Source organism: Acanthochromis polyacanthus, chromosome 1, assembly GCF_021347895.1.
Source record: "Acanthochromis polyacanthus isolate Apoly-LR-REF ecotype Palm Island chromosome 1, KAUST_Apoly_ChrSc, whole genome shotgun sequence".
Taxonomy (NCBI): Eukaryota; Metazoa; Chordata; class Actinopteri; family Pomacentridae; genus Acanthochromis; species Acanthochromis polyacanthus.
The window spans coordinates 11,540,891-11,565,806 of record NC_067113.1 but is presented as its reverse complement, the minus strand read 5'-3'; the positions used below and the strand labels follow the sequence as shown (position 1 = coordinate 11,565,806).

At 41.7% G+C, this 24,916-nt stretch overlaps 1 protein-coding gene across 1 annotated transcript in view; it reads right to left on the bottom strand.

Annotated features, from left to right (window-relative positions):
- Positions 1-10,596: 10,596 nt before the first annotated feature.
- The window catches only part of setd3 (SET domain containing 3, actin histidine methyltransferase), a 31,679-nt gene continuing 17,359 nt past the window's right edge, over positions 10,597-24,916 (bottom strand). Inside the window, exons 8-13 of the mRNA XM_022195758.2 lie at positions 24,471-24,585; positions 23,468-23,542; positions 21,722-21,888; positions 17,793-17,878; positions 15,328-15,488; positions 10,597-15,035 (exon numbers count right to left, since the gene is read on the bottom strand). Coding sequence (XP_022051450.1) covers positions 14,547-15,035; positions 15,328-15,488; positions 17,793-17,878; positions 21,722-21,888; positions 23,468-23,542; positions 24,471-24,585 — 1,093 coding nt within the window. The 3' untranslated portion in view covers positions 10,597-14,546. The remainder of the gene's footprint in view (positions 15,036-15,327; positions 15,489-17,792; positions 17,879-21,721; positions 21,889-23,467; positions 23,543-24,470; positions 24,586-24,916) is intronic.

Below are 24,916 nucleotides of genomic sequence, written 5' to 3'. Positions count from 1 at the left end.
TTCTCACTTGTGGCATGACTCCGGCAAGATTAGAATCACTGCTAGCACAGCAAAGAAGGTCCCCATCAGAGGCAACCCTGAGAAATTTATTAGACAGCACCTCTACCCAAGGTTTCATGGGAATGCTGCAACTCACCATGACTTAGAAAGTGAACAATCTGCCTTCCGTTGGCTTGAGGAAAGTGGATATGCAGTCAGCCAAAGAGGGACAGTTGTGTGTGAAAGTGAGCCATGGCTGTCTGCAAGTCCCGATGGAGTTTTGAATACAGAAGAACTGCTTGAAATCAAATGCCCTTTCCTTTGGTGCGATGAGTCTCTGGAGGATCTGATCAGAAGTCACAGGTATGATGTGAGGATGGTAGAGGGGATGCTTCAGCTGCAGCAAAATGGTTCGCGAGGCTTCTACATGCAAGTGCAGCTAGGCATGTTTTGTTGTAGTCTGTATCCAAATCTCAGGACGCTAGAAAGCAAATCTTGTTTTCTAGCGTCCTGAGATTTGGATACAGACCACAACAAAGAGCGATCGCCAAGTAATGTGGAGGTTTTCGTTCACTTCTCATCTCTAGTATGTTGTGGGACACTCGTTGAGACTATCCCAGCTAGTCAGTGTGGGAAAAAAAGCACGTTAGGGTGGACTATGACGCGGGGGGGCAAGTTGCCCCATACTTTTCGCTAGCTGAGCTGCTAGCTGAGCTGCGAAGCTGACTGCCTGGCTAAATACTGCAGCTATGTCGAAAATTCATTTCTCCATCACTCACATGTGTGAAAAGACATATGAAAACAGACCCCAGGTTGAAAAAAACCGAAGTTCCCCTTTAAAGGAGGTTTGTTTGAGAACCACTTTGTTCTCAGTCATTTTAAAACTACACGGCCCTGAGCATTATGACTGAAATACCAAATGATTCCAAACTGAAGCAAATCTAAATATTTAAGTTATTTCTAAGCTGCACGGCAAAAATGTTTCCATGGTATAAACAATAAAAAACCGACTGATTTAAAAATACAGACCTTGATTTTTTTTTTTAAATCTCAGACCAACAAAACTGAACAGACTTGTGATTTCTAAGCAGCCTAACTGCATGAACTGGGCTAAAAAAATGACCCATGGACACCAGAACGTTGTCAGTTTTGGACATGCAGCTGTCTGTCTGCACATGGAAAAGAAACAGCAAAATTAATCAGATTGCCAGACTTTGCAAAGATGGAAAAGGATGTGTGAAGATCAGCAAAAAACTGAAAACCAGCAGAAACACAGTTAAAGCTGGGACCAAGGGATTTACTCTACCATTCAAATGTTTATTATTATTATTATTATTATTATTATTATTATTAATAATAATAATAAGAAGAATACATTTTTTATAGGCACCTTTCAGACAACCCGAGGACACCATACAAAGTTAAATCACATTCAGATTAACAATAAAACACTTAAAGTGGAAAAAAATTAAAAGAAGGAAATTTAGTCATTTTTAAAACAACAACAGAAGAAGAAAGAGGAATGGAAGTCAAAGTGAGTTTGCTTGTTTGAACAGGTGGACAGGTAGAGCAGTGTGTCGTCTGCATGAAACTGAATCTTATATTTATAGAATATAACCCTGAGAAGATGCCGCCTCACTCCCTGCCGAGGAGAGGCCCCATGCCGCCTCACTCCCTCCTGTCCTTGTGGGGGTCTGCAGCCCTGAAGAGTCTTAAAGCCTCCCCTCGAACCCTGAAGAGGCTTAAAGCCTCCCCTCGAGCCCTGAAGAGGCTTAAAGCCTCCCCTCGAGCCCTGAAGAGGCTTAAAGCCTCCCCTCGAACCCTGAAGAGGCTTAAAGCCTCCCCTCCAGTCCATGAGAGGTGTAATGCCACCCTCCCTGCCACCTCCAAGAGGGCCTGTGGGGCCTGGGGCAGAAGCCAGCCAGAGCCTGCTGACGATCCCCCCAGCCTAGAGGCAGTGCTGGAGTCAGCAGACACCACCCCTGCAATGGCCGCCCCAGCACCGAATGCTTCCCCTGCAGCAGTGGTCTGCCCAGCCCCATGTCCAGTTCTGCCCCTGGAGGGGTCCCCAACCCCGTTTCCGGTCCCATGTTCAGCTCGGCCTCCAGAGGGGTCCCGCCGCTGCCGGTTCCCAGTCCGGCCTCCCACCTGGTCTCCAGAGGGTCCCTGTCGCGCCAGCCGCCGGTTCCCAGTCCGGCCTCCGGAGCGGTCCTTCCAGCCTGTTCAGCCCCCGGGCCGCCCTCTGGAGCGGTCCCTCCAGCCTGTCCGGCCTCAAGTCCAGCTCCAGCCTGCCCAGTCCTCAGGCCGCCCCCCAGAGCGGTCCCTCCAGCCTGTTCTCCACCTGCCCTAGGACCCCCCCTCATCAGGGATACCCTGCCAGTACCCTGACCGGCCCAGTTGTGCGCCAGGAGCCGCACATAGAGGGAGGGGTACTGTCACAGTCCAGCTGTGGTCCCCTGCCTGTCTCTTGGCTCCGCCCCCCCTCTGTGCTGCGCCTCTGGCTATGCTGCTCATCAGAGCATTTGCTCCAGTTGCAGAGGGACCACAGCTGGAGCTGATCAGCAATCAGTGGCAAGTAAAGCCTGGCTCGCCCCACCAGTCCCTGCCGGTTCATTGTTGCTGCCGACTCCTGTTCAGGCAACCTACCTTGGCTCTGGTCTGCCACCCCCCTTATTTGGACTTTTAATTTGTGAGTCGTGCCGTTTTTCTTAGTTTAACTTCTAGCCCATGTAGTGGCCTGTTTAGTTTATGATCCTTTTTTATTTTTTGTACTCTGTTTGATTCCTAGTTTAGTTCGTTGTTTTCTGTATGGAGTTTGGTCGCCTTAATTAGTTCAGTCTGTGGTCAGTTTCTGTTACATAAATCTTGATTTCTATCTCAGTCCGTCTGTTTTTGGTGCCTGCACACTGGGTTCAACCCCCCTGCATGTGACAACAGCAGTTAGTTTTTAATTTGACATGTGAGCAAAAACCTAGAAGAGCTACAGTCAGTGGAAGATGTTTGACATTTAAACGGTATCGAACAGGGATGTACTCATGATTGTTTCATACTGTAGCTTCTCTCATTGCATATCATCATCACAGTTAATGACGTTAATCATCAGCAGTGCAGCTCTTTGTCTTCTCCAGCTCAGACTTTCCTCTATGAAAATCTTTCTACCGGATACAGGCTGCTCACTTCATGAACTTGAAGGCCTTGCTCTTCCTCCTCCCCTGTCTTCCTTTGCTCTGTCTCTTCCTGCCAGTCGTCTTTTGTGTCTTCATTTCTTGAACCTCTCACTCCAGGCCGGAGACTCCTCTCCTCCTCTTCCATCCACTCACCTGCTCAATAATAAATGCTGCTTCCATTATGAGCAGCGTTGAGTCGCAGTCAGTCGTGTTCTGGGGGGAGGGGGAGGTCCGGGACGTTTCTGCACACAAGTCGAAGCGACATGCTTATTTATGTGGTTATTACGTATCGCTGAACATTCTTTGGGTCAATCCAGCCAGCCGAGCATTTTTTTCACAGTTCAGTCCCATTTTTAGCAGAAAGCTATGAGAATATCAGTGAGATAAATGTAGACGCATGAGAGTAGGCCAGGTATCTGTCAACTGAAAGGCTAAATATGATCAAAGCACTAAACTTCCTGACATCTCCGGCCAGTAAAAGGTCCAGGGGTTATTTTAAGCTATGAAAGTACAGTTGGTCCTCAGAGGCTTCGACCACATAGACCTTCTGAAACAAGCATGCTGCTGCATTAAGCTTCAGGCTAACATTTTCTATTTGTGGGCAGCTGGGCCTTTTGCACAGATGCAGAGTGTTAAACCACGAGGCAAGAATAAAAAGGCTACTACAGTAGTGTGGTTACCGTGAGGAGCATGCTCTCTGGCATGACACTGATAAAGTTCTCACAGAGCGCTGTGGGAAGATGTTTGTGTGTTTGATTCTCCTGTTGCCACGACCTCCTACCTCAGGGTTCAAAACAGGTCCTCAGTCTGGTTCATGGGCTCTAAAAGTTAAATTACTGAACAGGAAGGAAACTGAAACATTGCTTCAGTCCCTTTATAAGCCCACGTTAATGCCAAATAGCTGATTGTTTATTTCCTCAATGAATGCAGGTCTGTATGTTCTGTATTCAGAGGAGGAAAAAATGGTTTCTGAAAGAAAATCAACCTCAAGAATACTTCTATGAGACATATACATATACTAGAAGTTGATCTGCTGGAGTTCCTTGTCCAGCTCCAAACAGACAGTTTACCAATGTGAGCTGTTGATTGTGTCGTTTTATTCGGTGCAGTAAAAAAATATTTGCCCCTTCTCAATTTCTTATTTTTTTTAAATATTTCCCCTACTGAAATGTTTAAGATCATCAAACAAATTTAAATATTAAACTAAGATAACCAAAGTAAACACCAAGTACAGTTTTTAAATTATTTTATTTATTAAGGAAAAAAAAAGATTGAACGTTACCTGATCCTGTGTGAAAAAGTAATTGCCTCCTTGTTAAATCATGAATTAACTGTGGCTAATCACATTTTTTGGAAAGCGAGTTCAGTTTCACCGACCACACCCAAACCTGATGACCTCCAGACGTGTTTAATCCAGAAATCACTTATAGAACCTGTCTGACTCAATGAAGTCGACCAAAAGATCTCAGAAAGCTGCAACCAAATGATCCAAAGAAACTCAAGAACAGATGGGGAATAAAGTCATTGACATCCATCAGTCTGGAAAGGGTTCCAAAGCCATTTCTGAAGCTTCAGGACTCCAGAGAACCACGGTGAGAGACATTATCCACAAATAGAGAATACAGGGAACAATGGAGAACCTTCCCAGGAGTGGACCATCTACCAAAATTACCCCAAGAGCACAGAGACGACTCATCCAGGAGGTCACAAAGGAACCCAGGAGAACATCTAAAGCCCTGCAGGCCTCAGTTAAGGTCAAAGTTGAAGACTCAACAATAAGGCAGAGACGGACAGAAATGGATCCATGACAGAGTTTCAAGGAGAAAACCACTGCTGACCAGAAAGAACATAAAGGAAACAAACATCTGAATGATCCCCAAGACTTCTGGGAGAATATTCTACAGACTGATGAGATGAAAGCTAAACTTTCTGGAAGGTGTGTGTCTCGATACATCTGGAAAAAGAACATCATCAATAGTCCAACATGGTGGTGGTAGTATGATGGTCTGAGGACCTGGACGACTTGCTGTGATTGATGGAACCATGAATTCTGATCTCTAGCAGAACATCCTGAAGGAGAACATTCCACCATCAGTTCCTAACCTCCAGCTGAAGCTCACTTGGGTTCTGCAGCAGAACAACGATCCTAAACACTTCAGCAAGTCAACTTCTGAACGGATTAAAAAAACTAAATGAAGGTTCTGGAGTGGCAGAGTCAAAGTCCGGACCTGAATCTGATTGAAATGCTGGCAGCACCTTAAAAAGGCTGCTGATGCTGGAAAAGCCTCCAGTGTTGTTGAATTAAAACAATTCTGTAAAGAAGAGTGGACCAGAACATCTCCACAGAGATGAAAGACTCATTGTTAGTTCTAGAAAACGGCTGATTTCAGTTGTTGCTGCTGAAGGCGGCCCAACCAGTTATTAGGTTTAGGGGGCAATTACTTTTTCACACAGGGGCAGGGAGCTTTGAAGAGTTAAAATCATCATTTAAAAACTGCCTTTTATGTTTACTTTGGTTTTCTTTGTCTGATAGTTACATTTATTTGATGATCTTAAACATTGAAGTGTGAACATATGCAAAACAAAAAATAAGAATTTGAGACAATGTCAGGTAAATGTCATGTGTTATGTAAGGTTTGGACATTTCTATGTGCTTTGGCTCTTTGGTCATTCAGAGCCTCCTAGTCAAGGGCGTCAGTTTGTTTTTAAAAGTGTGTGTGTGTGTGTGTGTGTGTGGGGGGGGGGGGGGGGGGGGGGGACTGGCAAAAGTGACTTTTGAGAAGTGCTTGGGATGATGACTGTAATTGATGTTGCTTTTGGTATGCTACTATAAAATGCATAATAGTTATTTCATGTTTAAAGTAATTGTCATGTATTGAATAAAACCCGCTTGAGAGCTGTGCCGACACTTTTACATTAATTACGAACCCCTAACAAATTCATGTTGAAATCAGCATGTCAAATAGACCACCTACATCTCAACAGGATTTACAGCTCAGGGACAGCACATAAACGAACCACTCAACTCTCTTCATCGTCAATAAGATAAAGGTTAAGCCATTTTGAATACAAAAGAATAAACCAGGGGTCACTGAGGACCATAGCTGGAGTAACATCGGAGCACAAGCTGTTACCATGACAACCCATTCAAACCGCATCGTATATCCGTGACCGGGAGAATATTGACTTTAAGCCTAACCAGCCATTCCCACTCAAATCAAACAGTTTTTAGCACAAAGCAACTCAAGGAGTAAAAGGAAAAATTACAAAAACACAGATAGCCAGCTCTCCAAAAAAGCCACCACGATAAATCTGTCTCATGACTCAAACTCAACTCAAACTGTAGCAAAAACCCAGTAAATAAGCAGCGGAAGAAGAAAATATCACAATATGAAGCCTTCTTTTATTACCTTTCTGGACTGGGAAACATTTATTATTATAATTATGATTTTTTTTTTTATTAATTCAAGTGAAATTCCGCCATGGATGGATAATCCGGGTCATGACCTCGTCTTCTTCTGTGGTGTTTCTTGGAAGAGTTCGATTTTGCTACGTTGTGTTTACCGCCTCCTAAACAACCGGTGTGCGGCCATTCATTCTTTTGCCTTCTTTCATTAATAAAATCTCAGCAAATATCCAATGAACATGTCAAAAAGCAACCGACATCAGAGCTTTTTTCACAACGCAGAAATGCAACGTAAGTGCCATCTAACAGCAATAGCGCTGATATTTGTACAGTTACTCTACAATAACTCCATGAATATAACGGCGTATACCTTCTGGTTTAGCTAGCAGGACCAATCTGACTACCATTACTGTCGTCAACAACTTTAGTTAATAAATGACAACTGAAACATTTTGGCCTTATGAGCCATTTTATCAAAACTCTGTCCATCCATACAGCCACGTTCTGGCTTTCACTGAGGCAAATTAAAACAATCTGGTAATACTTAATAATCACCACTAGATGTCCTCAAATATCTTTAGACTCAACACGCTAACATACCAAATATAAACATTTACATTTTTGCCATGGTTAAAATGCTCTGGCACCATTAAAGAAATCTATTAAAATGGTAACCTTACCATTGACACAAATACAGATATTATTGAACATTCAAGGTACGTGAAACACTGAAAACCATCAATCTCAGGTGTGTTTTTCCATTATTTTATTTGTCTAGAAGCAGAGTTCAACAGAAATAAACAAAGAGCTGCCAGAGCAGGTGACTTTATACAAAGAGTAGCTTCTTTAGTTTCAGGAGCACCACGTGGTGCTAACCCAGGGACGATAATTATTAGTGATAATTAACGTCAGCTCTGCTCCATGCCGACTGAGGTATTGCTAAGATAAGGCCGAACAGCTTCAAAATGTTGTTCCAAAAGTGTTGAAATTCATCTGGCATCCCATATTCTAACTGGATTTGGTATTATTATATCAGGAATAATGCACATTTTCCTGACAGAGCGTTTTACTCATGGCAAATTGTACCATTAGTACATTTGGTATGATAGTGTGTTCAGTGTAGTTATTCAAAGACATCCACTCGTCAAAACAAAACAACTGCCCCCACTTGCATATATTTATTAAATATGATAATCACAGGGTTAAACAAGCAAACAAGTTTTCAAACTCACCACAGCCACTGTCAGATGGAAAAGCACACCCTAAGTCGGAGCTTTCACTTGGCACAGGCGCAAATTTAGCATCTGCACGTTTTTTTTTTAACCTCACGGAGGTGTGCTGCATGTCTGTGTAACTCTCGGCCGAGTGCGGATGGTGCGTTCATGACCGTCGGAATTTTCTATACCACTGAAAATAACTGGGTTTACAACGGCTTACATGTGAAGAATTTGAATGTGGTGGAGACAAAATGACCCCTGACAAGAAGTGGGGGGGCACATCCCCATCGTCCCCCCTAAACTGACGCCTATGCTCCTAGTCATTGTGAAACATGACTGATTGTGGATTTCCAGTCACTCCTTATTCTCTGTGATCTCTGTGTAGAAAAAATTGTCTATTGACAAGAAAAGTTGGGAATAAATGTGTTTGATGATGTGTAGGAGTCTGTTTAAAACTATTAGCAAACAAATGAAATAAAAAAACAGGAACGAGGGAGTAAAGGAGTCAGAAAAAGCACAGAAAGCTGTAAAGTTTTAAGGAAGCCAATTAGTTGAAGTGATCATCTGCTGAGGATGAACCTGACATCCAGAGGATGGGAGTGAAAATGATGTGTTGTTATTTCAGGTTTGTCAGTATTTCTTAGCTAATGATTATAAACCAACCTGGAGTTCCTGACTTCACTAGAATCAGATGAAGATAAATGAACAGAATAAAACCATATGCCAGAGAATGCAGAGGTGTAACCATTTAATAGAGATTAATTACAATGACAAGGCTGTGACGGAGCCGAGGCTTCAGATCCACTCATTATCCCTTCACAACAGCTGTTCTCAGAGCAGCTTTTTCTCACAGTATTCACAACAATATGACTTTATTCCTACCAGGAACTGAATCAAACTGCAGCTTTAGTCTCAAAACCTTCTCATCAATACTGCTTTTTATTGTTATATTACAACTTCATTACAAAATATTTCTTTCCCTCAAATATTTGGAGTTTTTTGTGTAAAATTTAAAATTTGTACCCCAAAACAAATTGCTCTTTGATCTCATTATTATTATTATTATGTTAAACTTACACAGCTTCTATCATGACTTTCTCATGACTCTGACATTAATCTTAAAATCTCAGACTGTTTTTTACATATACTGCAGGACAGGGTGTCCAACATGAGGTCTGTGGGCCAAAAGTGGTCCTCCAAAGGGTCCAATCCGGCCTTCAAAGTGTAAAAATTACAGCGAAGGCATTAACTGCAGATTGGAAATTAATAAAATTTAAATTTGAAATAATTTCTGGACCATGACAAATCGTTGATCAGAAACTAAAATATTACGTTGTTCATTGTTATTTTGTCAGTTTTTTGTCTCATTTTTTATTAATATTTTGTCTTTTTTTGTTTTTGTCTCACGTTTTGTCATTTTGTTTCTCATTTTTGTCGTTTTGTGTTTCCTTTTTGTCTTGCTTGTGTTTTTTGTCATTTTACATTTTGCTTTGTCGTTTTGTTTCTTGCTTTTGTCATTTTTGTCTCGTTTGTGTTGTTTGTCCATTTTATTGTTTTTTTGTCTCACTTTTATTTTCTTTTGGGTCACTTCTCTCATTCTTTTGTCATTTTGTTTCTCGCTTTTGTCGTTTTGTGTTTTTGTCGAACTTTGCTTGTTTTGATCATGAGGTAAAATGCCATATTGTTCAGTTCCAGATAACTGTGACTAAATGTTTTGTGCCTTTTTGTGATAAACTGTGATCTGGAAGTTGTAATGTGGAAATGATAAACTGAGGCTCACTGTTGTTGAAATTTTAACAAAATTCAGGTTGTTCATAACATTTTGTAAAAAGATGTTCATAAAATGTGAAGATTTTCAGAATGTACTTTTTCAGCAAAGGAAAAATATGGAATTATGATTATTTATAGGTTATTATGCTGTGATTTTACTGGTCCAGTCTGCTGGAGATCAAGCTGGGCTGAATGTGGAAGCTGGACTAAGATGAGTTTGACTCTCCCGCTGTAGAGAAACTAGAGTAAGACCAACAGACATTAGATAAGATTCCCCAGGACACGGGTGACCTTTATTCAATATTTTACATTGAGTGTTGTAATAATAAAGTTGTTGTCCATTGTTGTTTGATTAGCCTCCAGCTTGTACTATATTGGTTGAAACTTTATATCCTAAAAGAAAACAGACATTGTCCTTCAGGGGCTGGTATATGATCATTTCTGCTGAGGTCAGTGAGTAGAAAACAGGCAGTGGTCTTTCTCTGTCCATCGTTTTCATGCTCGCTCTCCTGAAATGTTAATGCCGTGACTTAACCCCCCCAGCATGATACCTGTAAACACTTGCATGACAATGGTGTTGTCCAACGCTGAGCCAGGCCCGGCTGTCATTTCATATTAATATGGATGCAGTTTATAATTCATAGGGTAGGATTAGTTAGGAGCACTGACACAGCGAGTACTAACAATACTGGACATCCTGGCTCTCTGCTGCCCATCCCAGTGCCCATTATAATAATATATTCAAGGATTAAAGGGGTTTTATCTTAGAGAGCCATGAATTATAAATGCAGCATTTCAAATTTTAATTGCCCCGAATTAAATGATTCAAGATAATGTTTCTTTTATAAATTCCTCATAGGGCCAGAGGGCAAGAAAAAGGAAAATACACTCAATAAACCCTTTTCCTCCACAACAGGAACAATGGATGGATGGATGGATGGATGGATGGATGGATGGATGGATGGATGGATGGATGGATGGCGACCTCATGTCTCTGGAGGAGGAAAAGGCTCCTGATGAAGACAGAGGCTTTAAGAACAACACTTCACACACGAGCTGAGAAATGAGTGAAGTTTAATCTGTGGCCGGTGGACGCTGACAGCCTCAGGACAAGATTCCTTCAGCTGCAGAGTGAGTCTGGTTCAGCTGGAGAAAAACGCTTCCATCCAGGACTTGTTGAGTCTGGTTAAAGCTTAGAGCTCTCTCTCGCTCTCGCTCTCTCTCACACAGGCGATACAGAGTTCTTTAGAAAAGCAGCAAACAGAGTGGATGTCACCACTAAGGTCGGTAAAAGGTAAACAGTTGCATAAAAATACAGATTTGTGAAGGAAAAGTGCTCGAGCCACAGAAGACACGTGAAACAGGATTCAGAAGAAGAACATGGAGCGGTACAAAGCGCTCGGCGACGTCTGACCTCAGCGGGACACGACTGACTCTGGGTGGTTTTAACCACTGAAACAGGAATATGATGCCGCTTTCACACCACCAGCAGGCCTCCGTTAGCAACACAGAACTCTCCAGAACTCTGTGGGTTAATGAGGAGTGACCCCAACTCACATTTTAAATGGTACATTTGTAAATGACCAAGCTAAAGATGAGGCTCACCGATAGTCACAGTACTTATTCCTGTTTATATAGAGGTTACCTACGGTGCTGTTATTCATCAGACATCTCAGTCTGAGCACATATATCCACTTACAGGAAACCTGGACAGTTGAAAGGTGACATTTCATGTTGTAAAGTGACTCTAGAACCACTTTAGCAGAACTGCAATACGTCAAGATGTAGCTTTTGAGAAATTTCGCTCTCCTACTGTGGACTAGATGAGAGAATCTATAAATGTCTCGTAGAGAACAGAGCAGGAACTGGGAAGTGATGAGCACCTCTTCGCATAAAACCAGGCTAGGCTAGGCTAGGCTAGGCTAGTTCCAACACATACCTGCCACTAAAATCAAACTGCTGCGGAGACAACTAGTCGGTTCTCTGACTATAAAATAGAAACCAATCAATCGATTCATGCCTAAAAATCAATTCTACAATTGTATGTAAATATTTCAATTGATCATAAATTGGCCAGAAAACTGATGGCAGCACAACATCCGGACAACAAATCTGAATGATGATAACATTTTAAAATGTCATTTCCACTATCTGTTTTAGGCAGCAGTGACTTCCTGCCACCGCCTGACCAATCACAGTCTGAAGAGTTATTCCTTCATGAGTCTTTTGGATGATCATCTACTTCACATTAAAACATAGACTCTATGCTAAATCTGCAGGTTTGCTCATTCCCTTTCAGTCAACAAATCACATGAAATGACTACTTCAGCTGATAACTGTTTACAATAAGAGGCTGCTTTCACAGGTTTGTATCTGCCAGATGTGAAAATGCAAATAGACGACAACAAAGCTAATTGTGAAGAATGGATTTGTGAAAGCAGGAGGTCAATCCAGCAGAACATATGTGAGTAAATTCACACCTCACATCTGATTAGAGGATACAGCTCTCTGATTACCGTTTTAAAGGTTCACAACTGGAACCATGTTTACAGAAACTTCAACTAGTGAGCATCAGTGACACACTTCATTCTGTTACTTCAAACTGGGTTATGAAAATCTACATTTAAAACGATTACATTACTCTATTCAGTACTAAGGTTTCACCCAGCTGAATCCACTGGATATAAACCATAGACTGTATAGAAAAGACTGGAACAGCAAAGGTGGAGTCACCCATTGGTTTTTAAACAACTGATATGAAGTCTCAAGTCTAGAATTTGGCCGTTGTCGAGCTGAGAGCACGACTCATGGCTTTATGGTAGCTCCAACCTAAAACATAGTCTGCTTTATCATCTGTTTTCTTCTAAACGCAACCAGGATTTACTAAATAAATAAACCCCGTTCTGTATTCAAACATTCTGGAAACCAGCGACAGACGTAAACTCATCAGGAAAATGTTTAGATGCAACTTTACTACAGTAAGTGATTAAAAAAAAAAAAGAAGCTCAGCTCGAAGGACTCAGCAGTGGTTTTATGGATGACTCTTTGATCACATCCATTTTCTCCACTCACTACACTGTTGCGTATCTCAACAGTCTTGAGTTTCCAATGAATCCCTAATTTTCTAAAATGCAATCAGTGAAACACATGAATCTTTGTCACAAAAAACAATCATGCATTTTGGTTCTTTCATAGATTTATTATAGATCTTCTGGAAATATGACAAAAATATACAAACATCAACTTGAATGATCAGTTTTGGCGACGTAGAAAGCTGTTAATCACATTGATGTAATATCACTAAGACATAGCACTGGTGCTAGTGCTGTGGCCTCTTAGCTTTCTAATTACAGTCGACTAGAGCTGCTGACTCCTCTGGGCCATTTTAAACAGGGACCATCAGTAGACTCAGGAACAAACACTACAATGAGTCAGTCATCATAGAACATGAAGAGCAGGAGTCATTGGACACTCAAGACTGTGATGATGCGCACGGCCTTCAGCGGTGGATGTAAACGTTTATTCACATCTGTAACTGCTGCTTTCAGCTCAAACTGCTGCTCATGCTATCATATGTGTACAGCAGCACATTAAAGCTGTTGTTTAACTGCAGCAGCTTTGATTTCCCACCAGGGCCAGATTTCCAGAACAGTGCCGACAGATTTCCCGTATCTGCTGGCTGATATCTTTGCTTTAATAACAGTGCTGAAATCCTTTGAATTAGAATAAAACTATGAGATGAACTGAAGAGGAAACTTCCAAATCAAAGACCTGCCAGAGCAACCTATGGAGCTGAGATGTTTCTAGAAGTCCTCTATCTTTGGTACTGCTGTACAGCCTTTTCATGTTACATATGACCCAGCAGACAGCACAATTTTAATACCAGCTTATATAGATCTATCTGAACTCATTTAAACCCACTAAGCTATGTAAAATCTTAGATAGTACTCCATTTATACTATTATTTCTAAGTTCAAAAACTAGCTGGCAATAATCAGTCACATCCTGGCATCTGATAAAATGCTGGAAGTGATAACATATATGGCCAAAGTTCCTCATTATTTCCTCCAGGACGCCGTGGCTGTCAGGTTTTCAGTCAGAGCCCACAGTTATCGGGTCACCCCTCCAGTTAACACCAACCAGAAAATATTCATCCACGATATCGCCGTCTTGTTTAGTACACAAAGTGTCAAGATGCAGCTGCCTCATTTTAAGGCAGTCGAACAGAAAGCTTCAACAGGAAAACACACGTAGCACACACCTTTCTGCCTCTCAGTGGGGTTTATGGCTTTATCAGGGGCAACATCCCTTCACTGACCTCCATGGAAAGTCACTGCAGTTTAAACAACACAGTACATTCATAAAGAGAATTAAAACACAAGTATTTTTCATTGAGAAAACAAAACCATCTTCCATGAAGCCTGTCCTAGAGAGAGATAACAGCTGACATCGACTGGAAACAGAAAACTTTGTGTCCTTCAGTCCTTTTTGAACCTTAGAATGGTTTATTAGAGGGCAGTGATGGTCTTCACTCAGCAGCACACCCCACGATGCACCACAGAACACGATTGTCAACTCAAAACATACCGAACACAGCTGGAGACAAACTGCAGCCAGAAACAAACTAATTCACACCATCAGTGAGATTTTGGCTTCGTGGAAATAATTTTCATCTAACTCACTTTAGCTGTTTGTTTCTTCTCTAACTTTCTGCTGGAACCTATTCTTTCTGTGGTGTCCCTCTTCTTCTCTTCCCATGCTGTAAGCCTCAAACAGCTTCCTACACTTCAAACTTAACCAAAAGCTAATTTAAACCAAAACCTCTTCTGCACGAAGGCCAAGAGACAGTCCAGCAGCGGACAACTAAAAAAAAAGCCACGCTGGATGAACGTACAGTCGAAACAGTTCTGACTTTCAATCAATTTTTTCAGCTTCTATATTTCTGAGTCATTTAAGAGACACAAAAATAAATAAATAGCATGGGTTGTGGCAGTAAGTGGAATAGATTTATTCACTGTTCTCTTTGGGATTATCTTCAGTTCGACTGGCACTTAGGTTACCCACTTCCCTTTGGCCGTGCTGGTTTGAAATTCCAATGGAGGCCAAAGCTGAATCAACATCTTGGCTGACCTTCTGAGTCTCCTCCTGCACTTTCCCTCCATTGGCCTCCACATTCGTCCCATACATGGCCTTCTCCCCGTTCAGGAAGGGACTGTGCTCCTCCATCGGGATCTCCTGGCCTTCCTCCACCTCCTCCAACTTGCGCAAGATAATAGGAAGCTTTGCATCCGAGTCAGTGTTTTCAAGCAGAGCAATATCGCTTTCCTCATAGCGCGGCAGCAGAGCACCTTCCTCCTGCTTCTTCTGGAAGTGCAGACGTTTGGCCCGACCGCTGGCTGATGCCTTCTCCAGGATCTGCTTCTCAGCCAGGCGGAGCTGAATGGCCAAGCGGGAGTGAAGAGATAAATCCGGTTTTTCCAGCATAGACTGATCCTCCTGGAAGACCCCAGGCAGGAGGAGAGAAAAATAGCAAAAGTTTTCAGAGGAAGGATAAACTCATTACTTCAAACATTTGATTTTGCCTGTAAGATCTTAAATTCTTTTTTTTTTTTTTTTTACAAAACCTGCAGAATGAACAATCTATCAGTCATGCCTGCGTGGTGGCCATTCTCTACAGCTATGAACAGTTTTTCCATTTCTCACCCGGTTAGTGTCTGGCACCCTTAAATTCTAGAGTCAAACACCTCAAATGATAACTTCTAAGATGAATTAAGCCCAGCTGACTGACCTCTGAGGTGGTCTTGTAGGTCTTGAGCAGCAGAGCAGCTCGAGTCTCCAGGAAAGTCCACAGCTTGATCTCGTTGTCCCAGCTGACAGGGAACTCACTGTTTCCCAGAGTGAAGATCTTATTGATGACACGATCTCCAAGAAGGTAGTCCTTCAGCTCCTCTGAAAGGAGGCCAGATGTTAATATTTCTGGGACCATTAGTAAGAAGTTTTAAATAAAATGGAAAAACAAAAGTTGATTGTGAAAAACAATGCATCTGAATCTAGCTCAGGGGTGCAAAACATGCACCCCGTGGGCCAAAACTGGTCCTCCAGGGGGTCCAATGTGGGCCGTGGGACGACTCTGTAAAGCGTAAAAATTCCAGAAAAGACAGTAACTGCAGATTGTAAATTAGTAAAACTATAAATTTAAAAGTCATTTCTACACCATGACAGGTTTTTCTGATCATAAAGTAAAATACTAGATTGTTAATTGTTGTTCTGTTTCATTTTTGTAATTTTTCTACTGTTTTTGTTGGGGGTTTTTTTGTCTTTTTTTGTCTGAATTTATCATTTGTCTCATGTTTTTATCGTTTTCTGTTTTTATGTCATTTTGTGTTTCCATTTTGCCTCACTTGTGTTATTTTTGTTTCTCGCTTTTGTCATTTTTTTGTCTCATTTGTATCATTTATCCATTGTTTTGTCGCTTTGTAATGTTTTTTTTGTTTTGTATCGTGTCGTTTCTCATTTTTTTTCATTTCGTGTCTCGTTTTTGTAATATTTTCTATTGTTTTTTGTTATTTTTTGTTTGACATGTTTCATTTATAATCATAAAGTAAAATATCACATCCAGATATCTGTAACTAAATGTGTTTCTTTGTCGACACTGTGATCTGTAGGTCGTAATGTGTAAATGATAAACTGAGGCGTAATATTGCCTAAATAGAATTTATTTGTCTTAAAAAGTTTCAGGTTGTTCATGATGTTTATTAAAAACACAATTCCTTCAATGTGAACATTTTTGCACTAAAACAAAGGAACCATTAGGAGTTGTGGTCATTTATAGGTTATCATGCTCTGGTTTTACTGGTCCGGTCCACTGGAGATCAGACTGGGCTGAATGTGTAACCTGAACTAAGATGAGTTTGACTCCTCCAGTCTAGGGGAAGACAACTAGTTTCCTTTTCCCATGACTGAAATAGGGCTGTACAGTGGGTAGTGGTTAGCACTTTCACCTTGCAGCAAGAAGATCCCCGGTTCAAATCCCGGCCTGGGATCTTTCTGCATGGAGTTTGCATGTTCTCCCTGTGCATGTGCGGGTTTTCTCCGGGTACTCCGGCTTCCTCCCACAGTCCAAAAATATTCTGAGGTTAATTGGTTACTCTAAATTGCCCGTAGGTGTGAATGTGAGTGTGATTGTTTGTCTGTATATGTAGCCCTGTGACAGACTGGTGACCTGTCCAGGGTGTCCCCTGCCTTCGCCCGAGTCAGCTGAGATAGGCTCCAGCACCCCCGCGACCCTAGTGAGGATAAAGCGGTGTATAGAGAATGGATGGATGGATGACTGAAACAGAGGATACTGCTGGTTGGACAGCATAAACTCAGAATTGGTCCCATGTTTACAAAGAATCCAGACTGCTCAGACTGTAATCTTAAAAGCACATGTACAATGAAAAATCAACATAGCTGATAAAAATTGATGACTAAATTAGTTACAATAAGCAGATATGATCCTGACTCAGATGTGTTAAATTCTATCTTAAGCCTTTAATATGCGATCAGTGTTTCTTAATCTCATTCTTATCAAAGGTCTGATAAACCAGATTGACCTTCCAACACTGTCTGGTTCAGGTTTAATCATCTTAAAGAGCCGTTTATATTCCTGAAGAAGGTGCAGGAGATCTTTGGTTCCTTCACCCTGTTCCTTTGATCTGAGGACCTGAACATGGCTTAATGGAAGATGAAAGAGGAGAAATGCAGCTCCCAGTTTTGTGTGTATTATTCCATCATGTCACATCTGTTAAGAAATGTTGACACACACACACAGGGATGATACCCACACACACATATCCAAAGGCACTGGAGCTGTTTTAAAAATTAACATGCAGCAAAAATGTGAATAATATATCAAGCGGGCTCCTGAAGATGAGTCCTGTGACAGAGGAGGATGTGGCCTTGTGTGGCGGGGGATTTATGACACCGTTGCCTATCTGCATACACACCGATGAATATTGCAAACCCCACAGTGGATTGCTCCTTCCACACATCTGGTGGCCTGCCTTGATCAATTAAGCAGCCTGGGAATGGACAGGCCTTCTCCTCCACCTTCACATCCTCTCTGTCGCTGGCAGAGGAAGCAGTCGCTTGACGACCGTCTCCGAGGAGTGAGCTTTGTTTCAGAGCGCTGCCAGGTTTGTAGCTCACAGATTCCAGGGAATGACCTGCTTGTATTCACAGTTAGTGAGTGTATGTCGGTGTGTGTCTTACCCTCTGTCATGCAGAAAACTCTCAGGAAGGCGAGGAGTTGGGCTGATATTGGAGGTTCACTACAGTGCAGAGCAAAGATACAGGACCTAAAAATACAATGAGCATACGGGCCAACATGTCAGCAACAGGTCAAAAAACAGTACCATGAATCAAGATGAAACAAGTTTACAATCAACACACAGTCCAACACAAAACTGCCCATAAGCCTTAAAATGATGACAGCTCAACATCCGTTTCAAACGCACTCAAACACTGTTTTTCTGAGAGTAAAATAAAAAATATCAACTTCATGTTAGTGTGCTCAGGACAGAAAGTAGGGAAGTGCACAAGATTTCTGATTCTTATCTTTAACAATTCTGTCTCAATCACAATAACCAATGTCAAATTTGGTAATAAAGTCATGTTTACAGCATAAAAAAGATGGAATTTACTAACCAGGTGCAGCCTATGAACGCTGTACACTGTACTTAGGTTCAGAGTTCATAGCCAGTGTTTGGACACATTTTACATTCAAAGTCCTAACCATGAGCTTTTCAAGGTGAAGGCCGCAGACAAAGGTTCGTGAAGCATCAAACTTACTAACACATACTGCAGCACTTTACAAGGCGGCTCTGGATTGGAGAAAGAATAACTCTGTCTATTGAGTCTGCCCCGGGAACACCACAGCAGAAGGGTTTGCAACACAGTGAACTATACAGGCTATCCCTAAAGTCTGGACTCATAGGAAATCTCATTAACCATTATGTTTTTGTCTCTACAGATTAAATGTGACTTTGTTGAAAGAAAGAAGACTTGAACCAGTTCTTCTCAGTGGATGTGAAGGATGGACATATGGAAAGACATTCCAATTTTCCACAGTGGTCACCTCAACTCAACTTGATTATTTGTCCCTTGAGGGCGATTTGTTTTGCAACAGTGGTGAATGTGGAATTGAATGTGGAAAGTTTAAATAAACAGGCAGCGTCATGGACAAACTCTGTTCTGGACAACCAAATGTATCAGCCCAAACTAAAGGACTGGTCATGACAAAATTCATGCTACCCCCAAAAATCCCCTCCCTAACCCTACTAGCCCTATCTTTCCATACGTCCATCCTTCACTGAGAAGTACCAGTTCAACCCTTTCTTCTTTCCACATATTAAATCTGTGAAGGTAAAACATTACAGTTAATGACGTTTGCTATGAGTCCAGACTTTAGGGACTCCCTGTACTAGACCCTCTTTCTTTCAACTGAATCAAGAATTGATTATGTGATGCATCATGGGGTTACCATGGGAATCTGTTGGAGAGCTATGAATCACCAACACCCACAATCAGGCAATTTAAAAAAATTTTCAACTGAGATATCCAGCTGTTACTGACGAACAGGGAAAAAACACTTCCAGCTCCCATCCCATCCAATCTAACTCCATCATTGGCAGCATCCACTAATGAGTGGAAATCTCCCTGTGTGCTTTGTTTATTATAGTAGGTAACTCAAGCCCTGTCCACACGAAGACGAAACGAGGTCTAAACACATAAGTTTCTTGCCGAATCTGCGTATCATCCACACGAAGACGGCGTTTTGGGGGTCTGTAAACGATCATTTTTGAAAACGGGTTTCAGAGTGGAAAGATTTTGAAACGCCGTTTACGCAGCTCCGTGTGTACGGGCGATCCGCTGCTTTTCAGAAACGCTTGCGTCATAGTTTTGTATCTTCATTGACACACATGTGCCACACGTGGCACAACAACAATGGCGGCATACAGTGTAGCAAATGTGCTGATGAAGCTCTCTGTTTACAACTTTTGCCGCAAGTGCGCATGCCCACAGTTTTTTCTTCCGTTTGCGCGTTTCCGTCATATTGTTACAGCGCCCCTAGAGGTCTGGCATGTGTTTTACAGCGTTTCCATGCGTATCGAGTGCATTCGTGTAGACACATAGATTTTCTGAGACGCCTTCGTCTATACGGCGATCGTTTTTGAAACTGTTCAGCGTTTCGTCTTCGTGTGGACGGGACCTCAGTCCACGGCTAAAAAGTTAGGACCATATTCTGTATCTACAGGAAGCAATTTCACACTTAACTTGTTTGGTTTGTTTAAAACAAACTCAGATCTATTTGCACCAATAGTACTATTCACTGTAGACTCATGGAAAAGCTGCCAATCAGTCCTCAGCAGCCAATGACCCCACCACCTGCCATCCTGCCATCCTCCACCCCCCTATCCCCCACATCACCCAATCAGTTCTGTCTGAGGTTTATTTCCCCCTCCCTATCCCTTACTTTGGATTGTTGATTTCTCTGTTCTCTGCTTATAATTTGTAAGGTCTCTACCTTGCTATGTTAAGCACTATGAGATTCAATTCAATTTTATTTATATAGCGCCAATTACAGTAAAATTGTCTCAAGACGCTTTACAGAACCCATATGAACCCCCAGAGCAGTCCTAAGGAGACAGTGGCAGAAAAACACCCTTTAACAGGGAAGAAACCTTGAGCAGAACTCTTTATGTGGGGGACCATCTGCTGCTGGAAGGAGGGCTGAGAGGGACAGAAGAGGGATGACATGTTGTGAATCTGTGTTATACAAATAAAAGTGAATTTAACTGAAGGTTCATTTGGTGATTTGTGTTCTCTAGAAGGACCCAGTTCTGTCAATTTGCAATACTGGAATTTGAAGGCTGAATCACCATAACAATTCAACAATATGATCAATATCATGTAGTACGGAGTGTTTGAGCAGAGTCGTAGGGGAGCTGGTGTGCTCAAGGTGCAGTGAGTAGCACAGAAGTGGACAGAGAAAGACAGGGACTTTCTAGAGGCACACAACAGAGTAAGGGTAAGCTAAAGCCATTTTAAGGCAGTGAGTGATTATTTACATGGGACAGACTTCCAAATACATAATTTTGATACACAGAGATCAGCTTTGAATGCTCTACATTAGACTGGGTGTTTAATTACGTAGTTTTCTATGGTGTACTAAACTCAGAGGACATATTTATTCCAGCTTAGACATTATGAAACCATACACGTACAATTTTAAGATTTTACACACTAATGAGTCCAATAACATCAAATTCTTGACTTTTATGCTTCTCTGAACAGCAATGTTCATGTGAGACAGAAAGTATGGGATATGTTAGAGGGGAAGTGACGATATTTTTCTGTTTCAACAAAGTGATCGATGTGGTGATCAGCAGCACAGGGTCACCATTATTACCGCTGCCTCCCTACCCTTCCTATCAGACTATCCCTCTGACCAGCACTCCACAGCAACGGATCCACCAGCTCAGGAAAGTTCACTGTCTTCACTAACCGTTCCACTGTGTGATTAGATATTATTTCCACTTACAGTATCAGTAAAGAGGGATTTGCATGTGGCAAAAAGAGTCTGATAGCAGCCGCTCCACATGTCAGCGAGGCCCGACGCAGAATCTGCTGCTCTTTCCTTTGAAAATGATCTACGAGCATATCTGTCAGTTTAATAGAGCGCCCCGGCAACAACGGGGATTGTTTCACTTAATTTCCACTGTTGAGATTTAGACTGTCATCAATAAGAGATTAAAGGCGTCTGATTAAAAATGCCGCGCAGAGAATGTTGCATAAAATTAAGGGGCTAATGATAAAATGATTAAGCTTCTTGGTGATGAAAGTGTTGGGGTGGATGGTAAATTGATACTTGGTGGGGTGGGAGGGGAAAAAAAGAGACCTGCTGCAACATTTATGTTATGTCTTCAATTATGCCAAAGGGGGGTCTAATTGGTTTAAATATCTACTGTTGGAAGACAAAAGCACCGCACAGCCATATGAAAGGTACATGGAGTTAATCGGAACCCTGAAGCTCTCCTTAACCCACATTAAAGGCTTCATATGAACTCTTGGGGCGTAGCTGAACAGAGCATGCACGATCTGTGTAGATAAAAATCATGAAAGGCAGGGGTCCAACGTACGCTGGGATGCCAGCTCGTGCCAGCACTTCGGCTTTCATGGCGTAGAGGCGTTCACTCTTACTGACACCCAGCTTGATCTTAACTCGGTCGTGGGCATTATCCTGGAAGAAGAAGCCGTTGTGGATGACAAACTCAGCATTGGATCTCGTGCCATAGAAGATGTAGATCTGCAGGAAGAATAAACCATAAGATCATCAGCATCACCAGCAAACCATCAACACCTGCCTTGATGGTACAATCCAAAGAGTCTCAGCATTTAACCTTTAAACTACAGACAGCTACAGTTCACACCACGGGAGTCAAACTCATCTTAGTTCAGGTTCCACATTCAGCCCAACATGATCTGAAGTGAGTCGGACCAGTAAAATCACAGCATAACAACCTATAAATAATCACAATTCCTAATGTTTCCTTTGTTTTAGTGCAAAAATGTTCACATTTAAGGAATTATCTTTTTACAAAACATCATGAACAACCCGAAATTTATGAAGAAAAAATTAATTCAGTTTCAGCAACATTCAGCCTCAGTTTATCATTTCCACATTACAACTTCCAGATCACAGAGTGTCTACAAAGGAACACAACATTTAGTCATCTGGAACTGAACGATTTAGTATTTAACTTTATGATCAAAATGACAAAAAAGACAAAAAAACATCAAAAACAAGACAAAATATTGCAAAAATGAGGAACAAAATGACAAAAAAAATGAGACAAACGACAAAAAAAACACAGAGACAAAATTAAGCAAAAAAAGTTTCAAAGCAACAAAAATGAACAACACAAGTGAGACAAAAACGACACAAAACAGCAAATGAAGCAAAACTCAAAATGACAAAAATAAGACAAAAAACATGTGAGACAAAAAATAAACAAAACAACAAGAATGAGAAACAAAATGATAAAAACATGAGACGAGCGATGAAAGTCAGACAAAAAAGTGTAAAAACTACAAAAACACGACAAAAACGAAACACAAAAGAACAATGAACAATCTAGTGTTTTACTTTATGATCAAAACAACTTGTCATAAATGGCAGACTCTTAGTTTTAAATTTATAGTTTTACTAATTTAAAATCTGCAGTTAATTTCTTCTCTGGAATTTTTATATTTTAATGGCCGGTTTTGGCCCGCAGGCCGCATGTTTGACACCTCTGGTCTACACGTTAGTTAGCCCAAGCATATGTCTCTGTCTACAGAATAAGTTTACTCGCTCACAAAATACCATCAATCGACAGGTTAGTAATCAGATTAGCAGCACTACACATGTTGCTCCATTTCTTTACATTTAGCCCAGTTTGCACCATATTCAGTGGTGTTGCATTAAGCTCTGTTACCACGGACATATAGACAGACAACACCAGGATTGCTCTGAAACAGGCAAGGATGTATAAATTCAATGAATGACGCATCATCTGACACGAGTAGGAGCATGGTCTTAAACATCATGTCATGGTAGATTCATGGATCCATAGAAAAATAGAGACAATATAATTAGAAAGTTACAGTGTGTGTATAACACTGAATAAAACACACCGCAGTACAACACACAGAACAACATTAATCTTCCATCCAAGAGCAGAAAAAGCTCCTAGAAACTGTGATGTGTACTCTGAAAGGAAAGCTGAGGGGGGAGATGCCTCCACTGTTGTACGCCTCATGCTTTTACCACCGAGGGACATGCATGGACATAAGAAGAAGCAGGACAGACAGTAGAGTTTGAGACTTAGAGAGCAGATCTTCACCTGTTCATTCTCCTTGTAGTCCTGCAGCGCCACACACTCACAGCGATCGTCTTCCAGGTTGTAGCCGGTGGTGATCTGCAGGTCAACAACCTCTTTTAACAATTCAATCCTAACCACTCTTACTGCATATGCTCACTTTAGAAAGTACTGAGACCCCTTCACATGTTGTACATGTTTTAATGATGCATTTTATTGGCTTTTATTATCCTATTAATGTTTCTAGAAGTAGATTGGATTTCAAACTTCTCTGGTCCATGCTGAAGGTCAGGGCAAAGACAGTCTCAAAGTCAAAGGACTTCTGCTTAGACTTCTTTGATAAAACTGTGTCAAGGCATATTTCAGGACAACAGTATAAAACCATTTCTAAAATGACCACAGTAGTCTCAATAACTGTGAAATGGAGGAAGTTTGGAGCTACCAGCATTCTCAGAGATTTATCAAACTGAGCAACCCTTAGCAAGCAGCAGTGACCAAGGAGCCAAAAGTCCTTCTCACCATCTTTAAGAAGTCTTCTGCTGAGATGGGAAAGACCTCAGCAGCACTCATGAGTCTGTTCTTTAAGTGGTTGGACAGAAGAAAGAGACTCGGGAACAAAAAGGCACAGCAGCCTGTCTGGAGTTTACTGGTATTTAAAGAACTCAGAGCATGATGGAAAAGATCTCTGGTCTGATGGGACCAAAACTGAACTACAGGGGCAGAACTCCAAGCAGTAGATTTAGTAAACATCAAGCACTGCTCATCATCAAAACTATCCTTCCTACAGTGGAGTCTAATAGTGGCAGCATTATACAGGTATGGAGAAACTGGATAGAGCTGAGGGCAGGAAGAATGCCACCAGAAACATAAAGGTTCTCAAAGAAACACTGCTCAGACATGGGAAACACATCCCTTATAATTAGATCTACAACACAGTCACATGTGCAACAAGTGAGGAAGTCTGAGTACTTTCTGAGACAACAGTGTGTGTGTGTGTTTGTGCGCGTGTGCGTGTAGTAGACTTTACCAGTCCATTTGTGTGGTTACACATGTCCCAGAGGGGGATGAGGGCCAGAGTGACCCGGCTGCCGTCCTCAGTAGGGATCTGGTTCTGACGGGTCATCACAGAGGACACCGCCCACCTGTCACACAATCAACCAATCACTGCTCATTACTGACATAGACTGATAAATCCTGGACAACAGCAAGAACAGGGAGTTCATTTTTAACATGGGTATTGCTGTGTGGGGAGAGGACTTGCATCAGACGAGGATGGTGAAAGATGGAGGGTGAACAGAGCCAATGAGGACAAGAGGAAAAAGACAGCAGAGGAGGAGGAGGTCTGAAGGAATCATTTTTCACCACGCCACTTTCTCTCCTCCTTCAATACAGTCTTTTAGCTCTCAAAAGGCCTAGAATATGATTGTGATTTGTTACAACCAGGGCTTTCGCTTCATCCCATCAGTTGTGATG